Source organism: Nicotiana sylvestris, chromosome 9 (genome assembly GCF_000393655.2).
Source record: "Nicotiana sylvestris chromosome 9, ASM39365v2, whole genome shotgun sequence".
Lineage (NCBI taxonomy): Eukaryota > Viridiplantae > Streptophyta > Magnoliopsida > Solanales > Solanaceae > Nicotiana > Nicotiana sylvestris.
The window spans coordinates 76,004,778-76,026,829 of record NC_091065.1 but is presented as its reverse complement, the minus strand read 5'-3'; the positions used below and the strand labels follow the sequence as shown (position 1 = coordinate 76,026,829).

At 37.8% G+C, this 22,052-nt stretch overlaps 2 protein-coding genes across 2 annotated transcripts; both read right to left on the bottom strand.

Annotated features, from left to right (window-relative positions):
- Positions 1-12,151: 12,151 nt before the first annotated feature.
- Positions 12,152-12,892, bottom strand: LOC138877792 (uncharacterized). Its single transcript, XM_070157430.1, has 2 exons — positions 12,712-12,892; positions 12,152-12,630 (listed from the first exon to the last, which is right to left on the bottom strand). Exons 1-2 carry the CDS (start codon positions 12,890-12,892, stop codon positions 12,152-12,154), a joined length of 660 nt encoding a protein of 219 aa, XP_070013531.1.
- A 107-nt stretch (positions 12,893-12,999) lies between these two features.
- On the bottom strand, positions 13,000-13,506 carry LOC138877791 (uncharacterized). Its single transcript, XM_070157429.1, has one exon. The coding sequence runs from the start codon at positions 13,504-13,506 to the stop codon at positions 13,000-13,002; it is 507 nt and encodes a 168-aa protein (XP_070013530.1).
- Positions 13,507-22,052: the final 8,546 nt, after the last annotated feature.

The window sequence follows — 22,052 nt, the reverse complement described above, 5'->3', positions numbered from 1 at the left end:
GTGTATCAATACCTAAAAGAACCTGTCCCTGTGTTCCGAGCATTTCATGTTCTTATATATATATATATAGACACACACGCATATATATATACACACACACGCACGCTTCGTAGTACTGCTTAATTGCATATATAGCATGTTAGAGTATATTTTAGTCTATTCATCCTTTGTATTACAAAAGTGTTAGCGGGTTACATTTATATTATTTAGTATAGTATAGTATAGTATAGTATAGTATATATATATATATACACTATATACTCCAATATATACAGGGACGGGTTCTTTTAGGTATTAAAACGTTTCGACTTATATCAATTAATATATATATATATATATATATATATATATATATATATATATATAAGCTATATTCGATATAATATTAGGTATGTATATATAAGAACATGAAGCGCTCGGAAACAGGGACGGGTTCTTTTAGGTATTGATACACTTGTAAATTGATTCATCGACTTATAACCTACTCATATGCATGTATATATATTAACAATAAATGAAAACGTCTCGACTTATATCAATTAATATATGTATATATATATAGCTATATTTGATATAATATTAGTTAATGCACTAATACTTAGTGCATAGTATAGTATAGTATAGTATATATATGCTAAGTGTATTATATATATATATATATATATATATATATATATATATATATATATATATATAAGAACATGAAGCGCTCGGAACACAAGGACGGGTTCTTTTAGGTATTGATACACTTGTAAATTGATTCATCGACTTATAACCTACTCATATGCATGTATATATATTAACAATAAATGAAAACGTCTCGACTTATATCAATTAATATATGTATATATATATAGCTATATTTGATATAATATTAGTTAATGCACTAATACTTAGTGCATAGTATAGTATAGTATAGTATAGTATATATATGCTAAGTGTATTATATATATATATATATATATATATAAGAACATGAAGCGCTCGGAACACAAGGACGGGTTCTTTTAGGTATTGATACACTTGTAAATTGATTCATCGACTTATAACCTACTCATATGCATGTATATATATTAACAATAAATTAAAACGTCTTGACTTATATCAATTAATATATATATATATATATATATATATATATATATAGCTTAAATTGAATTAAAATCCTAAATTTATACTACATATGTACATAATTTAAAATTGAATTAAAAGTAATTTAATTGTTTTTAGAAATAGCGACCAACTTTGGTCACTATTTTGGTTAAAAAGTCAAAACTTATTTTGCTACCAAATTGGTCGCTATTTTTAATTCCAGCGTCAAAATCGGGTTTCCTCTCCCATTCTTTCAAAAAAATTCCCCAAAATCTCTCTTTTCTCTCTCACACTCAACCCCCCCTCCGACTCCCAGCAGCAGCGGCGCCACCCACGCCACCGACGACCACCGACGGTAGCAGCTCCACCGCCGGCATTCCCAAGGTAGGTTTCTTTCTCCTTTCTTTGTTTTTTTCGAAATACAGTAATTTTGTTTAATTTATCTATATTAGGGTTCAAATTTATATATTATTTGTTCAACCATGTTAGGGTTCAAAGTTAATTTCTCCATATTAGGGTTTAATTTCTCCATATTAGGGTTTAATTTCTCCATGTTAGGGTTCAAAGTTAGCTCAACCATATTAGGGTTCAAAGTTATATATTATTTGCATTTTTTAGGGTTCTTATTAATACATTTAGTCCAAAATATTTAGTTTTACCTACTAATTTGGGGAAGAAATTGTTTGAAGAGAAGAAACCCTAAGAGTTGCACCTTTAGGATTATGTATTGGAATTTTAGTTTATAAATTAAAATTTTAGGATATGACTTGAACTTTTGTGGATATGAGTTGAACCTTTAGGATATGAATTGAACCTTTAGGATATGAATTGGACTTTTAGTTTATGTATTGAAATTTTAGTTTATAAATTGAAATTTTAGGATATGACTTGAACTTTTGTGGATATGAGTTGAACCTTTAGGATATGAATTGAACCTTTAGGATATTAGTTTATGTATTGGAATTTTAGTTTATAAATTAAAATTTTAGGATATGACTTGAACTTTTGTGGATATGAGTTGAATTTTAGGATATGACTTGAACTTTTGTGGATATGAGTTGAACCTTTAGGATATTAGTTTATGTATTGGAATTTTAGTTTATAAATTGAAATTTTAGGATATGACTTGAAATTTTGTGGATATGAGTTGAACCTTTAGGATATGAATTGAACCTTTAGGATATGAATAGGACTTTTAGTTTATATATTGAAATTTTAGTTTATAAATTAAAATTTTAGGATATGACTTGAACTTTTGTGGATATGAGTTGAACCTTTAGGATATGAATTGAACCTTTAGGATATTAGTTTATGTATTGGAATTTTAGTTTATAAATTGAAATTTTAGGATATGACTTGAACTTTTGTGGATATGAGTTGAACCTTTAGGATATGAATTGAACATTTAGGATATGATTTAGGATATTAGTTTATGTATTGGAATTTTAGTTTATAAATTAAAATTTTAGGATATGACTTGAACTTTTATGGATATGAGTTGAACCTTTAGGATATGAATTGAACCTTTAGGATATGAATTGGACTTTTAGTTTATGTATTGGAATTTTAGTTTATAAATTGAAATTTTAGGATATGACTTGAACTTTTGTGGATATGAGTTGAACCTTTAGGATATGAATTGAACCTTTAGGATATTAGTTTATGTATTGGAATTTTAGTTTATAAATTGAAATTTTAGGATATGACTTGAACTTTTGTGGATATGAGTTGAACCTTTAGGATATGAATTGAACATTTAGGATATGAATTGGAATTTTAGTTTATAATTTGAAATTTTAGGATATGACTTGAACTTTTGTGGATATGAGTTGAACCTTTAGGATATGAATTGAACCTTTAGGATATGAATTGGACTTTTAGTTTATGTATTGAAATTTTAGTTTATAAATTGAAATTTTAGGATATGACTTGAACTTTTGTGGATATGAGTTGAACCTTTAGGATATGAATTGAACCTTTAGGATATTAGTTTATGTATTGGAATTTTAGTTTATAAATTGAAATTTTAGGATATGACTTGAACTTTTGTGGATATGAGTTGAACCTTTAGGATATGAATTGAACATTTAGGATATGAATTGGACTTTTAGTTTATGTATTGGAATTTTAGTTTATAAATTAAAATTTTAGGATATGACTTGAACTTTTATGGATATGAGTTGAACCTTTAGGATATGAATTGAACCTTTAGGATATGAATTGGACTTTTAGTTTATGTATTGGAATTTTAGTTTATAAATTGAAATTTTAGGATATGACTTGAACTTTTGTGGATATGAGTTGAACCTTTAGGATATTAGTTTAATCTTTAGGATATGAATTGGACTTTTAGTTTATGTATTGGAATTTTAGTTTATAAATTGAAATTTTAGGATATGACTTGAACTTTTATGGATATGAGTTGAACCTTTAGGATATGAATTGAACCTTTAGGATATTAGTTTATGTATTGGAATTTTAGTTTATAAATTAAAATTTTAGGATATGACTTGAACTTTTGTGGATATGAGTTGAACCTTTAGGATATGAATTGAACCTTTAGGATATTTGTTTATGTATTGGAATTTTAGTTTATAAATTGAAATTTTAGGATATGACTTGAACTTTTGTGGATATGAGTTGAACCTTTAGGATATGAATTGAACCTTTAGGATATTAGTTTATGTATTGGAATTTTAGTTTATAAATTGAAATTTTAGGATATGACTTGAACTTTTGTGGATATGCGTTGAACCTTTAGGATATGAATTGAAATTTTTGGTTTATGTATTGGTATTTTAGTTTATAAATTGAAATTTTAGGATATGACTTGAACTTTTATGGATATGAGTTGAACCTTTAGGATATGAATTGAAATTATTTTGTATGAATTGATCTTTTAGGATATGAATTGAAATTTTTGTGTATGAATTGAACTTTTAGGATATGAATTGAGCCTTTAGGATATGAATTGAACTTTTGTGGATATGAATTGAAATTTAGGATTGCGGGAGGATTTTGTAGAAGGGGTTGATGACTTTAATATACATGCAATGCAACTTCCACCAAGAATAACTTAGACACAGTACCTGGCATAGTGTGCTTTAATTGTTGTTCTGATTAGCGACAATGATGATGAGAAGGCAATGACATGTGTTTCAAACAGTGATGATGTAGGTAGGAATTTAACATTTCCTAAATTGATAAAAGAAAAGGTTATAGAGGAATTCTCTACTTCATTTTCCAAGAGGAAGTAGAGAATTCCTCTATAACCTCTTCTTTTATCTGCTTAGGAAATGTTAAATTCTTACCTACACCATCACTGTTTGAAACACATGCCATTGCCTTCTCATCATCATTGTCGCTAATGAGAACAACAATTGATCAAAGACACACCCTGTCGGGTACTGTATCCAAGTTACTCTCTGTATCTAAGTTCATCCCGAGTAATAGTACCACGAGGATAATCACCAAAACCACCAGACAACTTTATGATGCCAATGAAGTAAGATGAGTTATTCAATGAGACTCGTATTGTAAAGAAGAAGAAAGAGACTGATCCAGAAAGGTGGATCGAATGTCGAGCCTCGACTATACATGTAAGTTTTTTACTTTTTATTAAGTATTTTGATTTACTTTTATATAAATTTTGAAATACTAATTCAATATAATTTTTCTTATAGGTTCGCTTCACAGCTGATGTGGGGGAATTCATACGCAGTCAGCCACCTAATGAGTCGGGCGAGGCAATCCAACTTTCGGATGAGGATGCTGAAAGAACACTCCTTGAGTACTTTATATACTTTGAACTAGACAATAGAACTAGTTTTCGAATGGGCTTGTAATAAGCGTTAACTTAGTTTTGTTAGCTTAATGTGTTAGTTCTATTGAACTTTATACTTTGTTGCTTTTTTCTATTGTTGTTGTTGTTGTTGTTGTTGTTGTTGTTGTTGTTGTTGTTGTTGTTTATTGTTGTTGTTGTTGTTGGCATAAAATGCATGTTTAGAATTTTTGGTAAGCTGACAGGTGGTGTAGCTGCCAAAACAGGCATTTTTTGGCAAAAATATACCAAGAAAAGCGACCAACTTTGATCGCTAATTGGTCGCTTTTCCCTTAAAAAAAATAATTTTCTGGGCAATAGCGACCAACCTTGGTCGCTATTTAACCCAGATTTCTCAAGAGCGACCAACTTTGGTCGCTTATAATTAAAAAAAAAATTATTTCTTGAAGTTAGCGACCAACTATGGTCGCTTATTTTAAAAAAAAAAATAAAAATAAAAAAAGCGACCAATCTTGGTCTCTATTTTCCAGATTTTAAAATATAATATTTGGATTAGAGACCAAATTTGGTCGGTTTTTTATGATTAATAATAAATAAATAAATAACGTATTTTACATTTAGAGACCAACTTTGGTTGCCAAAATTATATTATTAAAATAATAAAGCGACCAAAGTTGGTCGCTATAGTCTTTACCTGGAATATTTGGTCCTTTTACCTTAGAGACCAAAGTTGGTTGCTAATTAGCGACCAACTTTGGTCCCTAAAATAAAGGGACCAACAATATTGCGACCAGGCATGTTTGGTCGCTTTTTGGTCGCTTTTAGGCCTATAAGCGACCAACTTTGGTCGCTTTTTGTGGTTGCTTTTTACCGGATTTCTAGTAGTGTGAGAATGCTAATAAAACTGTAAGTAAAGAAGACAAGAGAGTTTTACGTGGAAAAATCCCATACAAGGGGATCAAAAAACCATGACCTACGATTGTAGGCTTTTAACTTCACTAACTTGTAAAAATCCTATTACAAGCCACTTTGTAATAACCCTATTACAAAACTTCAATTAACTTGTGATGCTCTAACCACAAGTCACTTTGTGACTCTTCTAGTTACAAAGACTTTAAACTTATGGCTAATTCTAGTCACAATATAAACTCGGAAGTTTATGGATTTTTGGTTTTCCTAAGAAAAAGCTTCAAAGAAAGCAAGATAGTGAAGAACAAATAACAAGATTACAACTCAACTACGGATATACATAAATTCATTATGAAATTGATTCTTAGTGGAGTTGTCTTCTTGTTCTTGACACACCAGTGACTTCAATACCGGATGAACACTGTTATGCTTGAGAGAATATCACTGAATGCACAAGTGAATATCTTGTTCCTTGCACCAGGTTGTTATACTGCAAAAAACATCACAATGGATGGTGATGTTAATTCGTGGTACACGCTTCTTCCTAATGAGAAGTGACTGCTGCACTGTCTGCTGCATTGTCACTTTTGTGCAGTTGTGTTCCAGCTATAAAGTTGACTTGTACTTCTGTCAGAGAACACTAAGGGACCAGGTCCCAGTTGTGTTCCTTTTTTGTAACAGTTGCGAGATAGTCACTTTTTGTTGTTACGTTCCAGCTGTATAGTTGACTTGTACTTCTGTCAGAGAACCCTTAGAGACCAGCTCCCTGTTGTGTTCCTCTTTATCATAGTTGCGGACAATCACTGACTTGTACTTTTGTCAGAGAACCTTAAGGGACCAAGTCACCAGGTCCCTGTTGTGTTCCTCCCTGTGGTTGTTCATTCATTTACTGGGGATCAGACTGGACGTTATGCATTTGAAATGTACACCATGTAGGTCAGGTTCTCTATCTGGTTCTTCACAATAAGTTTGTTAGATCATCAAAACATAAGAAGCATAAGGCAGCGATATTGAAAACCCATCAATTTTTCCCTTTTTGATGATGATAAACTTAGAATAACTAGATAAGGTACTAAAAACTACACATGTTCCCCCTGACTCCCTCACCCCTGATTTTTTCTTTTGATTCTCCGTTAATCAGATCCCTTATTTCTCCCTAACCCCTGACCTTTTACTTTTGATACACAATCAGATCCCTTATTCTCCCTGACCCCTGACCTTTTCCCCCTTTTGCCATCATTAAAAAGATACACAAGCATGCAATCAGCATAAAAAAGTCTAACACAGCCAACTCATGCCATATATGTGCACACAATATGACAGAAAAGAGAAGCTATAGGAAAGCAGCATTGTACATGCACAAAGAGGAGCTGTTTCATTAATATTAACAATGGACCGAGCAAACCAGGAGTAGTAGTGGTGAAATCCAGCATGCCTATCACAAAAAGATAACAAAAAGAAAACAACAGCCACAAAACATTAGAGCAAGAAATAGCTGGCCAATGAGAGGATCCTAGGGGGCACTAGATGAGGTAGGCTTGGAAGAGGAGGCAACAATGGTTTTGAGAACCAGGTCGAGTCGGGTATTTGCAGACAATTGTTCAAGCAGTTTTTCCCAAAGCTTATCGTTTTCCTTTGTCAATCGGGCAACTTCTTCAGTTACAGAATCAAGTCCTTTAACTGCTTGATTGAGCTGAGTTTCCAGTATGGCATTTGGGCCCTCAACCTTCTAATCTCTTCAGAAGCTACATTTTGAGCGTTGATCAGCTGAGAGATGGTCGAGATACTTCCACCAACTCTTTCTACACATTCACATTCTTTTCAAGTGGTTTTAGAGAAAGCTTTCTTGCGTGTTCCCACTCTGGAATTCCCCAAGGGGACTTTGTAGAATCTGAACATCTGAGTGAGGAGAAATCCATATGGTAGCCCATGATTCCCACCTTTAAAGTTTGCCACCTTTTGCATATGATCCATTATGATTGCTGGAAAATTGATTGGGACAAACTCATCAAGCGCTTCCATTAAGACCATATTCGATTTTATGGCAATGGATTGTCTTTCAGAACGAGGTAAGAGCACCTTATTGACCAGGTAAAAAAGAAGCTGGTACTCAGGAAGTAATACCTTCTTATGCACTTGTTCCCCCTGTTGAATAGCTTGCTCTTTCATGATAGCTCTCCTAAAGTTGACACCACATACACCTTTCACTGAGGACATTCCTTCACATGAATTCTTAGAACCTTTCCCAATGCTGAAGCGTCGAGTACAATGTCTACTCCATTTACTAGCGCACAAATGTGATTCCCTTAACGGTGAAGAGAGATGCATAGAAAGTTTGTACCGCATCTTCGTACACCAAAGGCGTGCTCCCTTCAAACAAGTGCTCCCATTGTTGAAATTCCACTATCTCCAGAATTTGTCTCATACCAGCCATCGCTGAAATTGCTGGGTCAAATGTACGACCCCACCACAAGACTTTCTGAGTTCTTAATCTCTGCTGCCAAAGACCACTATCACCAGGCATGGACCTCAGAGCACCAGGTTCTCTAATAGTTTCCCATTTTCATTTGCTAGATCCTTCAACAAACTTTTCTTTCTAGCTTACTAGCCCTACAGTATCATCTTCAGACATGGCTTGCTGAACTAGACTCTTTTTAGACTTGCTGCTACCCTTCACGGATGCACCATTTTGTTTCTCAATAGTTTCATTGGAAGCTTTCTCCACATGTTTTTGAGCTTTTATAGATTGTTTCACTAAGGAACCAGGTTCCTTTGGAGCATTTTTGTCAATCCCACTTACTGGAACACTCTTGTCAGTAACAAATTCCCCTTGATTCATCAATCTTATTTTCCTTATCTTGATACCCCTCCTACTTTTCTGCAATGTAGACTCAAAACCCTCTTTCTGCTGTGACCTGATAGTGGGTGACTTGGAGGAGGATTCTAGGAGCTTAGGATGATCAGGGGGTGCAGATGTGGATTTGCCTGGAACAGAATCAGGTTCTTCAGTAGGTTTTTCTGGAAACGTCTTATGGGCCAAAGATTCGAAGAGTATTGTGGTTCTTACATCACCTAGGAATGGAGTTTCTTCCCCCTGATACTCAGACGAGATATATGCTCCTTCATTCATAAGACTCTCAACAGTGATAGCCATGATGTTATGCACTACTTCCTTTTCTGGTGACTTTGTGAGAGTCACTAAGTCCAAAATGGAGGAGTTTAGATACTGATCAGGATCATCCTTAGAGACCTCTGACACTTGAGAGGTGAAACCCTCTGACTGTTCTTTGATGAGATCAAAGGAGTGACGAGACATAGTGTTCTCAATACATGGGAGAAAAATAGGGTTTGTCAGAAAAGGAAAGATTATAGGAAAGGAGAAAGAACCAAGTGTGGATACAGTAGTATTGGAAGGAGTGAAATAGTGACTCTCTGGGGATGATTTTAGGGATGATAGGGAAGTGGGAGTAGAGTTAATGGTGGGAGAAGGAAGCAATCATTTGATTGCCATTATAGGAGTATTTGGAAGACAAGTAGAGTGAGAGAGAGAGATGAAGAGAGAATCACAGCTATACAGAAGAGATGAAGGTTCATGACTTGCTGTGAGGGAGAAAGAAAGTTTTATTGGAAAAAGGACTAATGATAAGAAGAGAGAGAAATGGGTTCTGAATAGTTCTAAAAATGGTGGTAGGTTTGTGGGAAAACGTTATTGTGCAGGGGGGATGAACGGATTTGAAAGAAAAGACATGACATGCAGACTTTGAAAAATCAGATGATGTGGCAGTTGAGTTGATTTTGTTAAACAATTTTGAGAAGGAATGCAGAGTAAGAACATTACTACTAACCTGTGGTACAAGAACCTGATGCCCGGACAATTTTTTGAAAAAGACTTTAGCAGCTCTTCTTTCGCAGTTCATAACTGTACCTTTAACTTCTATGATCGTTATGCGTGTTTACCCTGCAACGGTATTGATGTGAGTTAGGCTTGGCCAGAAAACACTTTAGCTAATTTCACCTGAAGGTGTTTTTCATAGCCAACTGATGGGGAATCAGGTTCTCCATTAGATCTTAATGCCCCAGCTTCACCTTGTTTCTTCTAAAATGTTCCCTACTCAAGGCTTTGGTGAAGGTATCTGGAATTTGGTCTTCTATGCTGCAGGATATTCCACAGATCAACCTTTTCTCCATATTGACCCTCAGAAGATAATGCTACACTTCAATGTGCTTGGTCCTCATGTTTTGAACTGGATAGAGAAGATATACCATCAGAAGATACCCCAAGATCTCCCAGTTGCTGCTCAATTCATAGGGTTTGAGCACAGCAGGATGCTCCCGCTACACATTCTTCTTCAGTTGTTGACGAGGCCATTGAGTTTTGCTACCTTCTGACCCAAGGGATCAGACATGAACATGGCAAGTGAACCATTCTAGAAGTGCTTTTCCTGTCCACAAGAAAACCTGTGCAGTTATTATCATCATACCCAACAGGATTAAAACTATCACCTGAGGGGTTATACAGGACCAGGTCCTGAGTTCCCTTAAGGTATCTCAAACTTCTTTTGGCCGCCTTCAAGTAGGATTCCTAAGGACTTGACTTCAGATTCTATTCTGGAGAAGAGATAAAAAAGGGACTACGATTTTTTTTTTATATTTTTTGAATTTTTTAAAACTTGTCTAACTTCTAGAATACTAAGGAGTGATTAAGTTATCAGATAGCTTGGAGCTTTTGTGTTTCCAGTTTGGGACTGAGGTTTGATTGGCAGGGGAACTTGGGAGGTTAATTTAATTTCCCTACACTCTTTGTTCTGTTACTTGTGGAGTTGCATGAACTGCATCTCCACTCTTTCTTCAACTTCAGTGGTAGTAAGTGAAGTACCAAGTCCCATGTGAGAAGTGGAAGATGATGTTGCATTGTCCTTCACCTGTCTCCTTCATCTTACTTATCATATCAACAATCCTATTTGAAACCTCAGATATTTCCCAGGGACCAGAGATGGTTCATTATATTGATCATCACTGTCTCTTCCTTGGTTAGAAGAAGGTGTCTTGTTGAATCCCCCATGAGCACTTCCTTCCACTTAGTGTGCCCTTTGGTGTAGACTTTGTGGCCTTTACTTTGTGGAGAGTATCCCAGAAGGATTCCTTCATCTCCTTTTGCATTAAACTTCCTAAGATGGTCCTTCTCGTTGTCGAGAACATGGCATTTTCAGTCAAGAAGGTTCTCAGATGAGTTCACTTTGGTTTTCTTCCATTTGGCAGCTCATAGTGGGTTTTGATTCAGGAGGGACCTGATCATACACCTGTTCACCAACTAGGAAAGCAGTATATACTACTTTTGCCCAGAAATTCTTGGCGATTCCATTGTAGATGAACACTGTCCATGCCATGTCTTCCAGAGTTCTGTTCTTTCTTTCAGCAATACCATTTTGTTGTGGAGTCCTTGGTGCTGAGAAGTTGTGTGTGATTCCATTTTTGTTACAAGCTCATCAAATTTGGCGTTGTCACATTCTGTCCCATGGTCATATCTGATGTATACTACCTTCACTTTTATCTTCACTTGGATCTTCTTGACAAAGGCACTAAATACTTCAAAAGTCCCATCCTTTGTTCTAAGAACCAGTGTCCAGGTGAATCTTGAATTTGATAGACCACAAACCAGGTCCTTCTCAAGCAACTCATATCACCAGCTTGTAAAGATTCAAAGTCAACAACGTAGCTGTTCTTGTTTCTTTTGGCCATTAAGACCACTTTGCTAGTCACCAAATTGGTAACTATGCACTCTTTTGACAAGAACTCTACTTTGTTCCCTTTATCGCAGATTTGAGAGACACTCAAGAGACTGTACTTCAGGCCATCCACATAGTACACATTCTCAATTGAGTGAAAAAGAGATTTTCCAACTTTTCTAGCATTGAGAATGTACCCTTTCCTTTTTCGATGGATACGTTCCTTTCCTGCAAGGCTTTCAGTGAGAAGAAATCTATGGTGCTTCCAGTCACGTGCTTTGAGCATCCACTGTCCTTGGTTCATTGCAGTCCGCTTCCTCTCACTGTTCTCTGCACAAGATAATTATGGGTTAGATTTAGGAACCCAAACTAGTTTGAGTCCCTTGTTATGATGAAAAGGATGGATAAGGGCTTTTCTAGTCCATGCAGGCAACATTCATTTCTTGCGACAGGTACCTGGTCCCTTGTTAGTAGTCACTTTGTCAGTAAACACTTTGTTTTTCTAAACAGATTGAACCCTGGCCTGGTAATTTTCTTTGAAGTGCCCATTGTTCCCACAGTGGGTACACAGCCAGTTATCGGGAATAATGACGTACTTGCTCTGAGGGTTGTAAGGAATTTTCTCCCTTTGGAACCCGATTCCCTACTTGTTTCCACTATTATTCAAATACATGGAAGTCACAACATCTGAGGACCAGGTCCACTTCAGAGATTTCTCAAGATCAATTTTGACTTTCTCCAATTCAGCTTGAAGTTGCCGATTTTTCTCAAGTTCACCACATAGACTGGTTTTCACATCGTTTAATTCATGTTCAAGCTTGATGTGTATCTCACTAGCTACTTCATTCCCTTTACCAAGACTCACAGTCCTATATTCTCTATTGAGTCCCTCAATGGTTTTCTCTAGGTCAGTGATTATCACTAAAAAAGTCAACCCTCTCTTGCTCAGTAGCAGAAATTTTTCTTTTAGAGTGTGTTTCTCATTACTGAGACTTTCTATTATTTCCTTTAAGTCAACAACCACTACCATCAGGTCATATATCTCATTTTCTACACTAGTTATCTTTTCATTTAGAGCTTTCTTTTCTTTTTCAAGACTAGTTATTGTCTCATTTAGGTCCACTACACAGACCACCAGATCATTTCTATATTATTCAGCTTCTCCTAGTTCTAAGGCCAGGATCTCCTTATCATTGTCCACACTATAATAAGCATCAATTAAAACATTTGCTAATGACCTTAACTTCTTAGAAGGGTAGGATTTTAGATTTTTCTGAACATCCCTGAAATTTACCTCATCATCTTCATCTTCTTCATCCTCATCAGACTGAGCCATCAGCATGAATAGTGAGTCATACTTAGTCGCTTCAGTTTCCACTGCCATCATGGAACTGTTTTTGCATCTGGTTCCCTTTCTAATTAACTGTAGGAGTCTCCCTAAGCAGCAAGAGGCTGCTTTATAATATTGTTAGTTGTACTTTTTCGATTGAATCATTTATCTGGACCCAAGTTCCTCTTTGCTGCTTTGTTAGGATTTTGTTTGTATTGCTCTTGTTTCACGAGTGGGCAGTCTTTGATGAAATGCCCAGGATTTCCGCACCTGTGACAAAGATCATTGTTCCTTGCTTTACTTGAACTACCCCTCTTTGGTATACCACCATTTCTTTGAACCATCCTTTGAAATCTTTTAGTAAGATATGCCATATCACTATCTTCATCACTTAAGTCACTACTCTTAGCTTTGAGTGCCAGGTTCTTTTCCTTCTTTGGCTCTCTCCTTTCACTGTCTTTCTTTATTTTCATCTCGTATGTATTTAGATTATCAACCAACTTATCCATGGTTAGAATTTGTAGATCTTTAGCTTCAGTGATGGCATTTACCTTACTTTCCCAAGAACCAGGTAGAACACTGAGGATTTTCCTTACAAGCTTGTTTCTAGGAATAACATCTCCAAGTGAATGAAGCTCATGTATGCTGGAGGTGAATCTGATGTGCATATCCTATATAGACTCATTATCCCTCATCCTAAAGAGCTCATACTCTATGGTGAGCATGTCAATCTTGGACTATTTAACCTGAGTAGTTCCTTCGTGTGCGATTTACAATGCTTTCTATATTTCTTTGGCAGTATCACAAGCTGAGACTCTATTGAACTCATCGGATCTTATGCCACACACCAAGATTTTCTTGGCATGATAGTTCTTTTCTACGGCTTTTCTATCAATGTCGATGTACTCTTTTATGGCTTTCGGCACCATTGGTCCAGTTTCTTCAAGCTTCTTCATAGGAACATGTGGACCATCACAGATGATGTCCCATAGTTCTAAATCTTTGTCCATTATAAAATCATGCATGCGAGTCTTCCACCAGCCGTAGTATTGACCATTGAATCTAAGAGGTCTGTAGGTTGATTGTCCTTCCTCAAAGTTAGGTGGAGCAGCCATTGAGATCCTTTCTAGGTGTTAGCCTTTTAGAAAGAACCCGCTATGATACCAATTGTTAGTTTGTATAAGTATACCAAATAGTAGAGTACCTGGTCCTCTATGAGGTTAAGCTGAGAATGCTAATAAAACTGTAAGTAAAGAAGAAAAGGGATTTTTACGTGGAAAAATCCCACACAAGGGGATCAAAAAACCACGATCTATACTTGTAGGCTTTTAACTTCACTAACTTGTAAAAACCCTATTACAAGCCACTTTGTAATAAACCTATTATAAAGACTTCAATTAACTTGTGATGCTCTCACCACAAGACACTTTGTGACTCTTCTAGTTACAAAGACTTTAAACTTATGACTAGTCCTAGTCACAACATAAACTCATAAGTTTACAGATTTTTCGTTTTCCTAAGAGAAAGCTTCTAAGAAAGCAAGAGAAGAGATACAATGAAGAACAAATAACAAGATTACTATACATAAACTCATTATGAAACTGATCCTTAGTGGAGTTGTCTTCTTTTTCTTGACACACCAGTGACTTCAATGCCGGATGAACACTGTTATGCTTGAGAGAATATCATTGAATGCACAAGTGATATCTTGTTCCTTGCACCATGTTGTTATACTGTAAAAGACATCACAATGGATGGTGATGTCAATTCGTGGTACACGCCTCTTCCCAATGAGAAATGACTACTGCACCGTCTGCTGCACAGCCACTTTTGTGCAGTTGCGTTCCAGCTGCAAAGTTGACTTGTACTTCTGTCAGAGAACACTAAGGGACTAGGTCCCAGTTGTGTTCCTCTTTTGTAACAGTTACGAGATAGTCACTTTCTGTTGTTACGTTCCAGCTGTACAATTGACTTGTACTTCTGTTAGAGTACCCTAAGGGACTAGGTCCCTGTTGTGTTCCTCTTTATAATAGTTGTGCACAGTCACTAACTTGTACTTTTGTCGGAGAACCCTAAGGGACCAAGTCACCAGGTCCCTGTTGTGTTTCTCCATGTGGTTGTTCATTCATTTGCTGGAGATCAGACTGGACATTATGCATTTGAAATGTATACCATGTGGGCCAGGTTCTCTATCTGGTTTTTCACAATAAGTTTGTTAGATCATCAAAACTTAAGAAGCATACAACAGATCTATTGAAAACATATCAGGTGCACTATTATATACGGTCAAAATCGGGCTTCCCTAATTATGTACGGCTAATCGAAATCAGGGTGGCATACTAAGGCTCGGCCCTGCGTTGTATCGAACCACGACACAAAGATGGATTGTTATGCTCGTGAATCATTGACTGATCAAGATCGAGACCAGCCATGATCGAGACCGAAGCGGGATGGATATCGAGCGAGATCAAAGGAAGCTTGCTAAGTCGAATAACAGAAAAGTCGAGATATCCGTGACCGGGCAAGGATAGTGGCGAAAATCTCGGCACATATCGAGTCGGGATCGGTTATTTAGCCAATCATGGGATTTTATTCCGTATTTAGAATTGTACCATAAGTGAAATTCCTTTACTATATAAAGGAGAGTTCTAATCATTTTGTGATCATCATATTCACGTATAACAAAGCATTACATTACATTTTCTCTCTTAAGCTCTGTTGTTCAGTTCATACTTTTCATTAACATACTCAGCTGGTTCGATGACGGTCTAGCTCAAGGGCCATAATTGCTGATTATATTGGTCTGCTTTAATTTACAGTTAATTTCTTACATTAATTCTCATATTTCTCAGTTTGTGCTAAGTGAAATCACATATCCTTAAAACCACTTATAAATTTAATTGTTATCCAATTTTAAGGGTAAACAGTTTGGCGCACACCGTGGAGTTAAGGATAATAGTGATTGCCTGGTACAATTTTTGTAACACATACTATTTTACGCTTGTTCTTTCAAGTGTCTTTGTTTCCAGGATCAACATGTCAAACTCTCAAGTAGCACCCACACACACAGACAATGGCCTTGGTCTCTATGGCGAGAACAACAACATAGCCACCTGGGAAAACGGAGTACCTCCAGTTAACCCCGATGGAGCCCCGTCCGTGGACCCAATCGACGTCAGCTCCCATATTCCCATTAATGGGAATTTGACCATCGATCTTGAAAGTAGCATTCACAGAGATGTTTGACCAACCGATCAGAATGCACAGGGCTGTAAAGAAGGCGGGATTAGCCTTCAAAGGATATTTGAAATGTTGCAGACTCAACAAGCTGCAATAGCAAAACTCCAAAATCAGAACAGTACACCAAGCAGGATCGAGCTCGAGACATCGCAAGAAATTGTTCATAGAACTGAATCGGTGCCAAAGAGATTTAATGGAGGAGAATCGAAGACCAATCCTATTATCGTAAAGATGCTCAAAGAACTTACAAAGCGAATCGAGACAAGGGAAAAGAAGATCTAAGAAAACTATAAGAAGTTGGAAACATATAGCTCCAGGGTCGACCAAATCCCGGGGGCACCACCAATATTGAAGGGACTAGATTCCAAAACATTTGTGCAAAACCCTTTTCCCCCGAGTGAGGCTCCGAAGCCAATCCCTAAGAAATTCTATATACCCGAGATTCTGAAGTATAACAGGATGACAGATCCAAACGAACACGTCACCTCATTCACGTGTGCCATCAAGGAGAATGACGAGATTGAATCGGTATTACTAAAGAAATTCGGGGATACTCTATCGAAGGGTGCTATGATATGGTATCATAATTTACCACCTAATTCTATTGATTCATTTGCTATGCTTGTAGATTCTTTTATAAAGGCACACGCCGAAGCCATTAAGGTCGCTACAAGAAAGTCGGACCTTTTCAAGGTAAGGCAGAAAGACAACAAAATGCTCAGGGAATTCGTATCTCGATTCCAAATGTAGCCAATGGATTTGCCACCAGTCACCAACGATTGGGTTGTTCAAGCTTTTACTCAAGGTCTCAACGCTTGGAGTTCCATAACTTCACAGTATTTAAAGCAGAATTTGATCGAATATCCAGCTGTCACTTGGGCCGATGTACATAATCATTCTCAGTTGAAGATTAGGGTCGAGGATAATCAATTGAGTCCCCCTTCTGGGTCTGTTTATCCAAACAGATCCATCGACAGAGTTAAAAGGTATATCGACTGGGAACTACGATTGAACAGAGATCGATATCAGCCATACGGTAGAGATCGGAGAAACAACGGGCCTAGATGCAACCCCATTCGGAATAATAGAAGGAATGATCAAGGACAGAGCTCCCGAGGAATCATGATCAGGAGTGGTTTTGACAGGGATGCTGGGCCCAAAGAAGCACCTCGATTATCAAAATATAACTTCAACGTAGATGCATCCACCATCGTGTCGACCATCAGATGCATCAAAGATACCAGATGGCCTTGACCTCTGCAGACCGATCTGGCCTAGGGAAATCCAAACCAAATATGCAAGTATCATGGCACACATGGCTATAAAACAGAAGATTATAGACAACTAAGGGAGGAAGTATCCCGATTGTTCAACGAGGGGAACCTTTAGGAATTCTTAAGTGATCAGGACAAGAACCACTTTAAAAATAGAGATTCAAACAGACAGAACGAGCAAGAAGAGCCACAACACATGATTCACATGATCATTGGAGGGGTCGATATTCCTCAAGGACCGGTATTTAAACGCATCAAGGTGACGATCATAAGGGAAAAGTGAACTCGAGACTACTTACCATAAGAGACCTTGTCTTTCAATGATGGGGATACAGAAGGGATCGAACAACCTCACAATGACGCACTGGTAATATCTTTTCTTATGAGTAAAATTCAACTTAAATGTGTTTTGGTTCATCCAGGTAGCTTGGCCAACATTATCTGATCGAGGGTCGTAGAACAGCTCGGCCTACAGGATCAAATTGTGCCTACAACTCGAGTACTTAATGGCTTTAACATGGCAAGTGAAACCACCAAAGGTGAATTTATTTTGCCAGTGAACATGGCCGGGACCATCAAAGAAATAAAATTCCATGAGATCGAAGGTGACATGAGGTACAATGCCCTGCTCGAAAGGCCTTGGATCCATAACATAAGAGCAGTACCCTCGACCCTTCACCAAGTTCTAAAGTTCCCAACATCTGAGAGAATCAAAACAGTGTATGGGGAGTAGCCCGCCGCCAAGGAGATATTTGCAACCGATGAAGTAATATCGGTATCGGCACTTACATCAGCAAAGAGACCATATTCGAAGGGAAAACATGAGGCCAAATAGCAACCAAAGACACCAGCCTCGACACAATCGAAGAAGCGAGGACCGATGAAGATGGCAACTACTGGATCCCTCGATCTTTCATAATTCTTGATGACTCCGAAGCCACCAAGTCAATGGTCGAAGAGCTGGAACAAGTCACACTGGCCAAACATCAAGCCGAATGAAAGGTATTCCTGGGCACAGGGCTAACCCTCGGGCTCAAGAAAAAACTTATTCATTTCCTTAAAGCTAACATGAATTGCTTTGCTTGGTCCCACCTCGATATGACAAGGATCCCACCGGAAATTACCACTCACAAGCTAAGCCTGGCCCCTAAATTCCGCCCGGTGAAGCAAAAAGAAGGCCTCAGTCCGAGATTAAGCATGCCTTCATCAAGGACGAGTAACTAAACTTCTCAAATAGGATCCATTTGGGAAGTAAAGTATCCCTAATGGCTAGAAAATATAGTGGTAGTCCCTAAGAAGGGAAACAAACTTAGAATGTGTGTAGATTATAAAGACCTGAATAAAGCATGCACCAAGGATTCTTTTCCTTTGCCTAACAAAGATCGTATGATCGATGTCACGGCCGACCACGAGACTCTCAGTTTTCTCTACGCCTATTCCGAGTAAAACCAAATACAAATGAACCCGAAAGACCAGGAAAAGACTTCGTTCATCACTAAGTATGGCACCTACTTTTATAATATAATTCCATTCGAACTAAAAAATGTTGGTGCAACCTATCAACGCCTAGTAAATCGAATGTTCGAAGAACTAGGGAAATATATGGAAGTTTATATTGATGACATGCTAGTTAAGTCCCTGCGAGCAGTGGACCATTTAAAGCACTTACAGGAGCCTTCCAATATACTGAGGAAGTACAATATGAAGCTCAACCCAAAAAAGTGTGTGCTTGGGGTTGGCTCCGGCAAGTTTCTTGGCTTCATGGTGTCCAATTGGGGGATCGAGATCACCCCCTATAAAATCAAAGTTATCTAGGATATCATAGTTGTAGATAATGTAAAGGTCGTGCAGAGGCTAACAGGGCGCATAGCCTCCCTAGGACAATTCATTTCGAAGTCCTCAAATAGGAGTCACCGATTCTTCTTACCGCTTAAGAAGAAGAACAATTTTGCAAGGACCTCGGAATGCCAATAGGCCTTGGAGGAACTAAAGCGGTATTTATCGAGCCCGCCGCTATTTCATACCCCAAAAGTGGACGGACAGCTTTACTTGTACTTGGAAGTCTCATAGATCGCGGTAAGTGGAGTCCTGGTTTGAGAAGAACAAGGTACGTAATTCCCTGTCTATTATGTTAATCGTACCTTAGGTGAGGCCGAAACAAGATATCCGCACTTAGAAAAATTAGTTCTTGCTCTAATAAGTGCCTCTAGGAAACTGAAACCATACTTCCAATGTCATCCAATATGTGTGGTGACAACTTATCCTCTTTGAAATATTTTGCACAAACCCGAACTTTGGGGTCGATTGGCCAAATGGGCCGTCAAAATCAGTGGGTATAATATTGAGTATCGACCCTGAACCGCCATCAAGCCTCAAATCTTAGCAGACTTCGTGGCTGACTTTGCGCAGGCCCTCGTACCTGAGGTTGAAAAAGAACTACTGATGAAATCGGGTACATCTTCGGGAGTATGGACCCTCTTTGCGGACGGTTCTTCGAACGTGAAGGGGTACGAACTATGCATCATGCTAAAATCACCCACGGGTAATATAGTTAGACAATCTATTAGAACTACAAAATTGACTAACAATGAGGCCAAATATGAGGCCATGATTGCAGTTCTCGAACTAGTTAAAGGTTTTGGAGTGGAGGTCATAGAGGCCAAGTGTGATTCCCTCCTCGTGGTAAACCAAGTTAACAGGACTTTTGAAGTCCTAGAACACCGAATGCAGAGGTACTTGGATAAACTACAGATGACTTAGAGGCCAAGCGTGATTCCTTCCTCATGGTAAACCAAGTTAACGGGACTTCTGAAGTCCGAGAAAATCGAATGCAGAGGTACTTGGATAAACTACAGATGACTCTACATCAATTTAAGGAAAGGACCTTATAGCATGTACCTCGAGAACAGAATAGCGAGGCCGATGCTCTTGTCAATCTAGGTTCGTCGGTCGAAGAAGACAAACTTAACTCGGGGACTATCGTACAACTCATGAGGTCGGTGATTAAAGAAGGCCACGCCGAAATAAACTCCACGAGTTTGACCTGGGATTGGAGAAACAAGTACATAGAGTACTTAAAGAACGGGAAGCTCCCATCGGATCCAAAGGAGTCGAAAGCTCTATGCACAAAGGCAACATGGTTCACTTTGTCCGAAGACGGAATGCTGTTTAGAAGGATGTTCGATGGACCATTGGCTATATGTTTGGGACTGGGAGATACCGATTACGTCATATAGGAAGTTCACGAAGGCACTTGTGAAAATTATTTTGGTGCTAAATCATTGGTCCACAAAGTAATCAGAGCAGGTACTACTGGACCGATATGGATAAGGACACAAAGGAGTTCATTCAAAAATGTGACCAATGCTAAAGGTATGTGCCAATGATTCTCCATCCCGGAGAGCAGCTCCATTCACTCGTATCCCCATGTCCGTTCATGAAATAAGGAATGGACATCCTCGGCCCTCTTCCATTGGCCCAAGGTAAAGCTCAGTTTATTTTATTTATGACTGATTATTTTTCTAAGTGGGTTGAAGCACATGCTTTCGAGAAAGTCAAAGAAAAAGAAGTCATAGACTTCATTTGGGATCACATCATATGTCAATTCGTGATGCCCTCTGAGATCGTATGTGATAATGGAAAGCAATTCATTAGCAGCAAAGTAACTAAATTTCTTGAGGATCACAAGATCAAAAGGATCCTATCGATGCCTTATCATCCCAGCGAGAACTGACAAGCCGAATCGACCAACAAAACCATCATTCAGAACCCTAATAAGAGATTGACCGATGCCAAAAGGAAGTGGAGAGAGATACTGCCCGAGGTTCTGTGGGTGTATCGCACAACATCGAAATCCAGTACTGGAGAAACACCGTTCTCATTAGTTTATGGGACCGAATCTATTATCCCGATCAAAGTTGGAGAAACCAGCATCAGATTTTGATATGCAACAGAGGAGTCAAATAACGAGGCCATGAATATGAGCCTAGAATTGTTGGATGAAAGATGTGAAGCCTCCCTCGTCCAATTGGCCGCTCAAAAATAATGGATCGAAAGGTACTACAATCGAAGAGCCAATCTTCGACATTTTAATATCGAGGACTTGGTGCTAAGAAAGGTCGCCCTCAACACCCGAGATCCAAATGAAAGTAAACTGGGTCCGAACTGGGAAGGACCGTACCAGGTTCTCTAAATCATTAGAAAAGGATCCTACTAGCTCGGCATAGTGAACGACGAACAACAACCAAGCAACTGAAATGTATCGCACCTAAAACGATACTACTTCTAAGGTATGACCCCTTCTATTTTCATTTATATTTTAAACTAACTCCTGCATGTCTTCAATTAGAAATAACAATGGACTCCTCGACACGAAGTCTTTAGGTCTGAAAGCACGCATTGCACTCTTTTTCCCTTAGACAGGTTTTTTTCCAAATGGGTTTTTCGGTGAGGTTTTTAATGAGTCAACTATTAATCGTTCTAGCTTAGAACAAGTCAACAGTTTTCGAGGCTTCTTTACAATCAAACTCGAATACTGGAGGGAATTACCCTCGAATATCAACTTTGTTACGAGGAAATTACTTCATGGCATCAGGGTCTCGATAGAAAATTTATAAAGGCCAAACGATCAAACGAACCGTGCCCATGTAATTTGCTCGACCCTGGCATAGAACATGTATGCATGTCCAATCAATTATAAA

Bases quoted from the DNA above. Each gene is read 5' to 3' on its own strand.
- LOC138877792 (XM_070157430.1), bottom strand. From the start codon at position 12,892: ATGGCAGTGGAAACTGAAGCGACTAAGTATGACTCACTATTCATGCTG. The intron at 12,631-12,711 runs GTGTGGACAATG...TGGTCTGTGTAG, and splicing joins TTTAATTGATGCTTATTATA to TGGACCTAAATGAGACAATA.
- LOC138877791 (XM_070157429.1), bottom strand. From the start codon at position 13,506: ATGCACATCAGATTCACCTCCAGCATACATGAGCTTCATTCACTTGGA.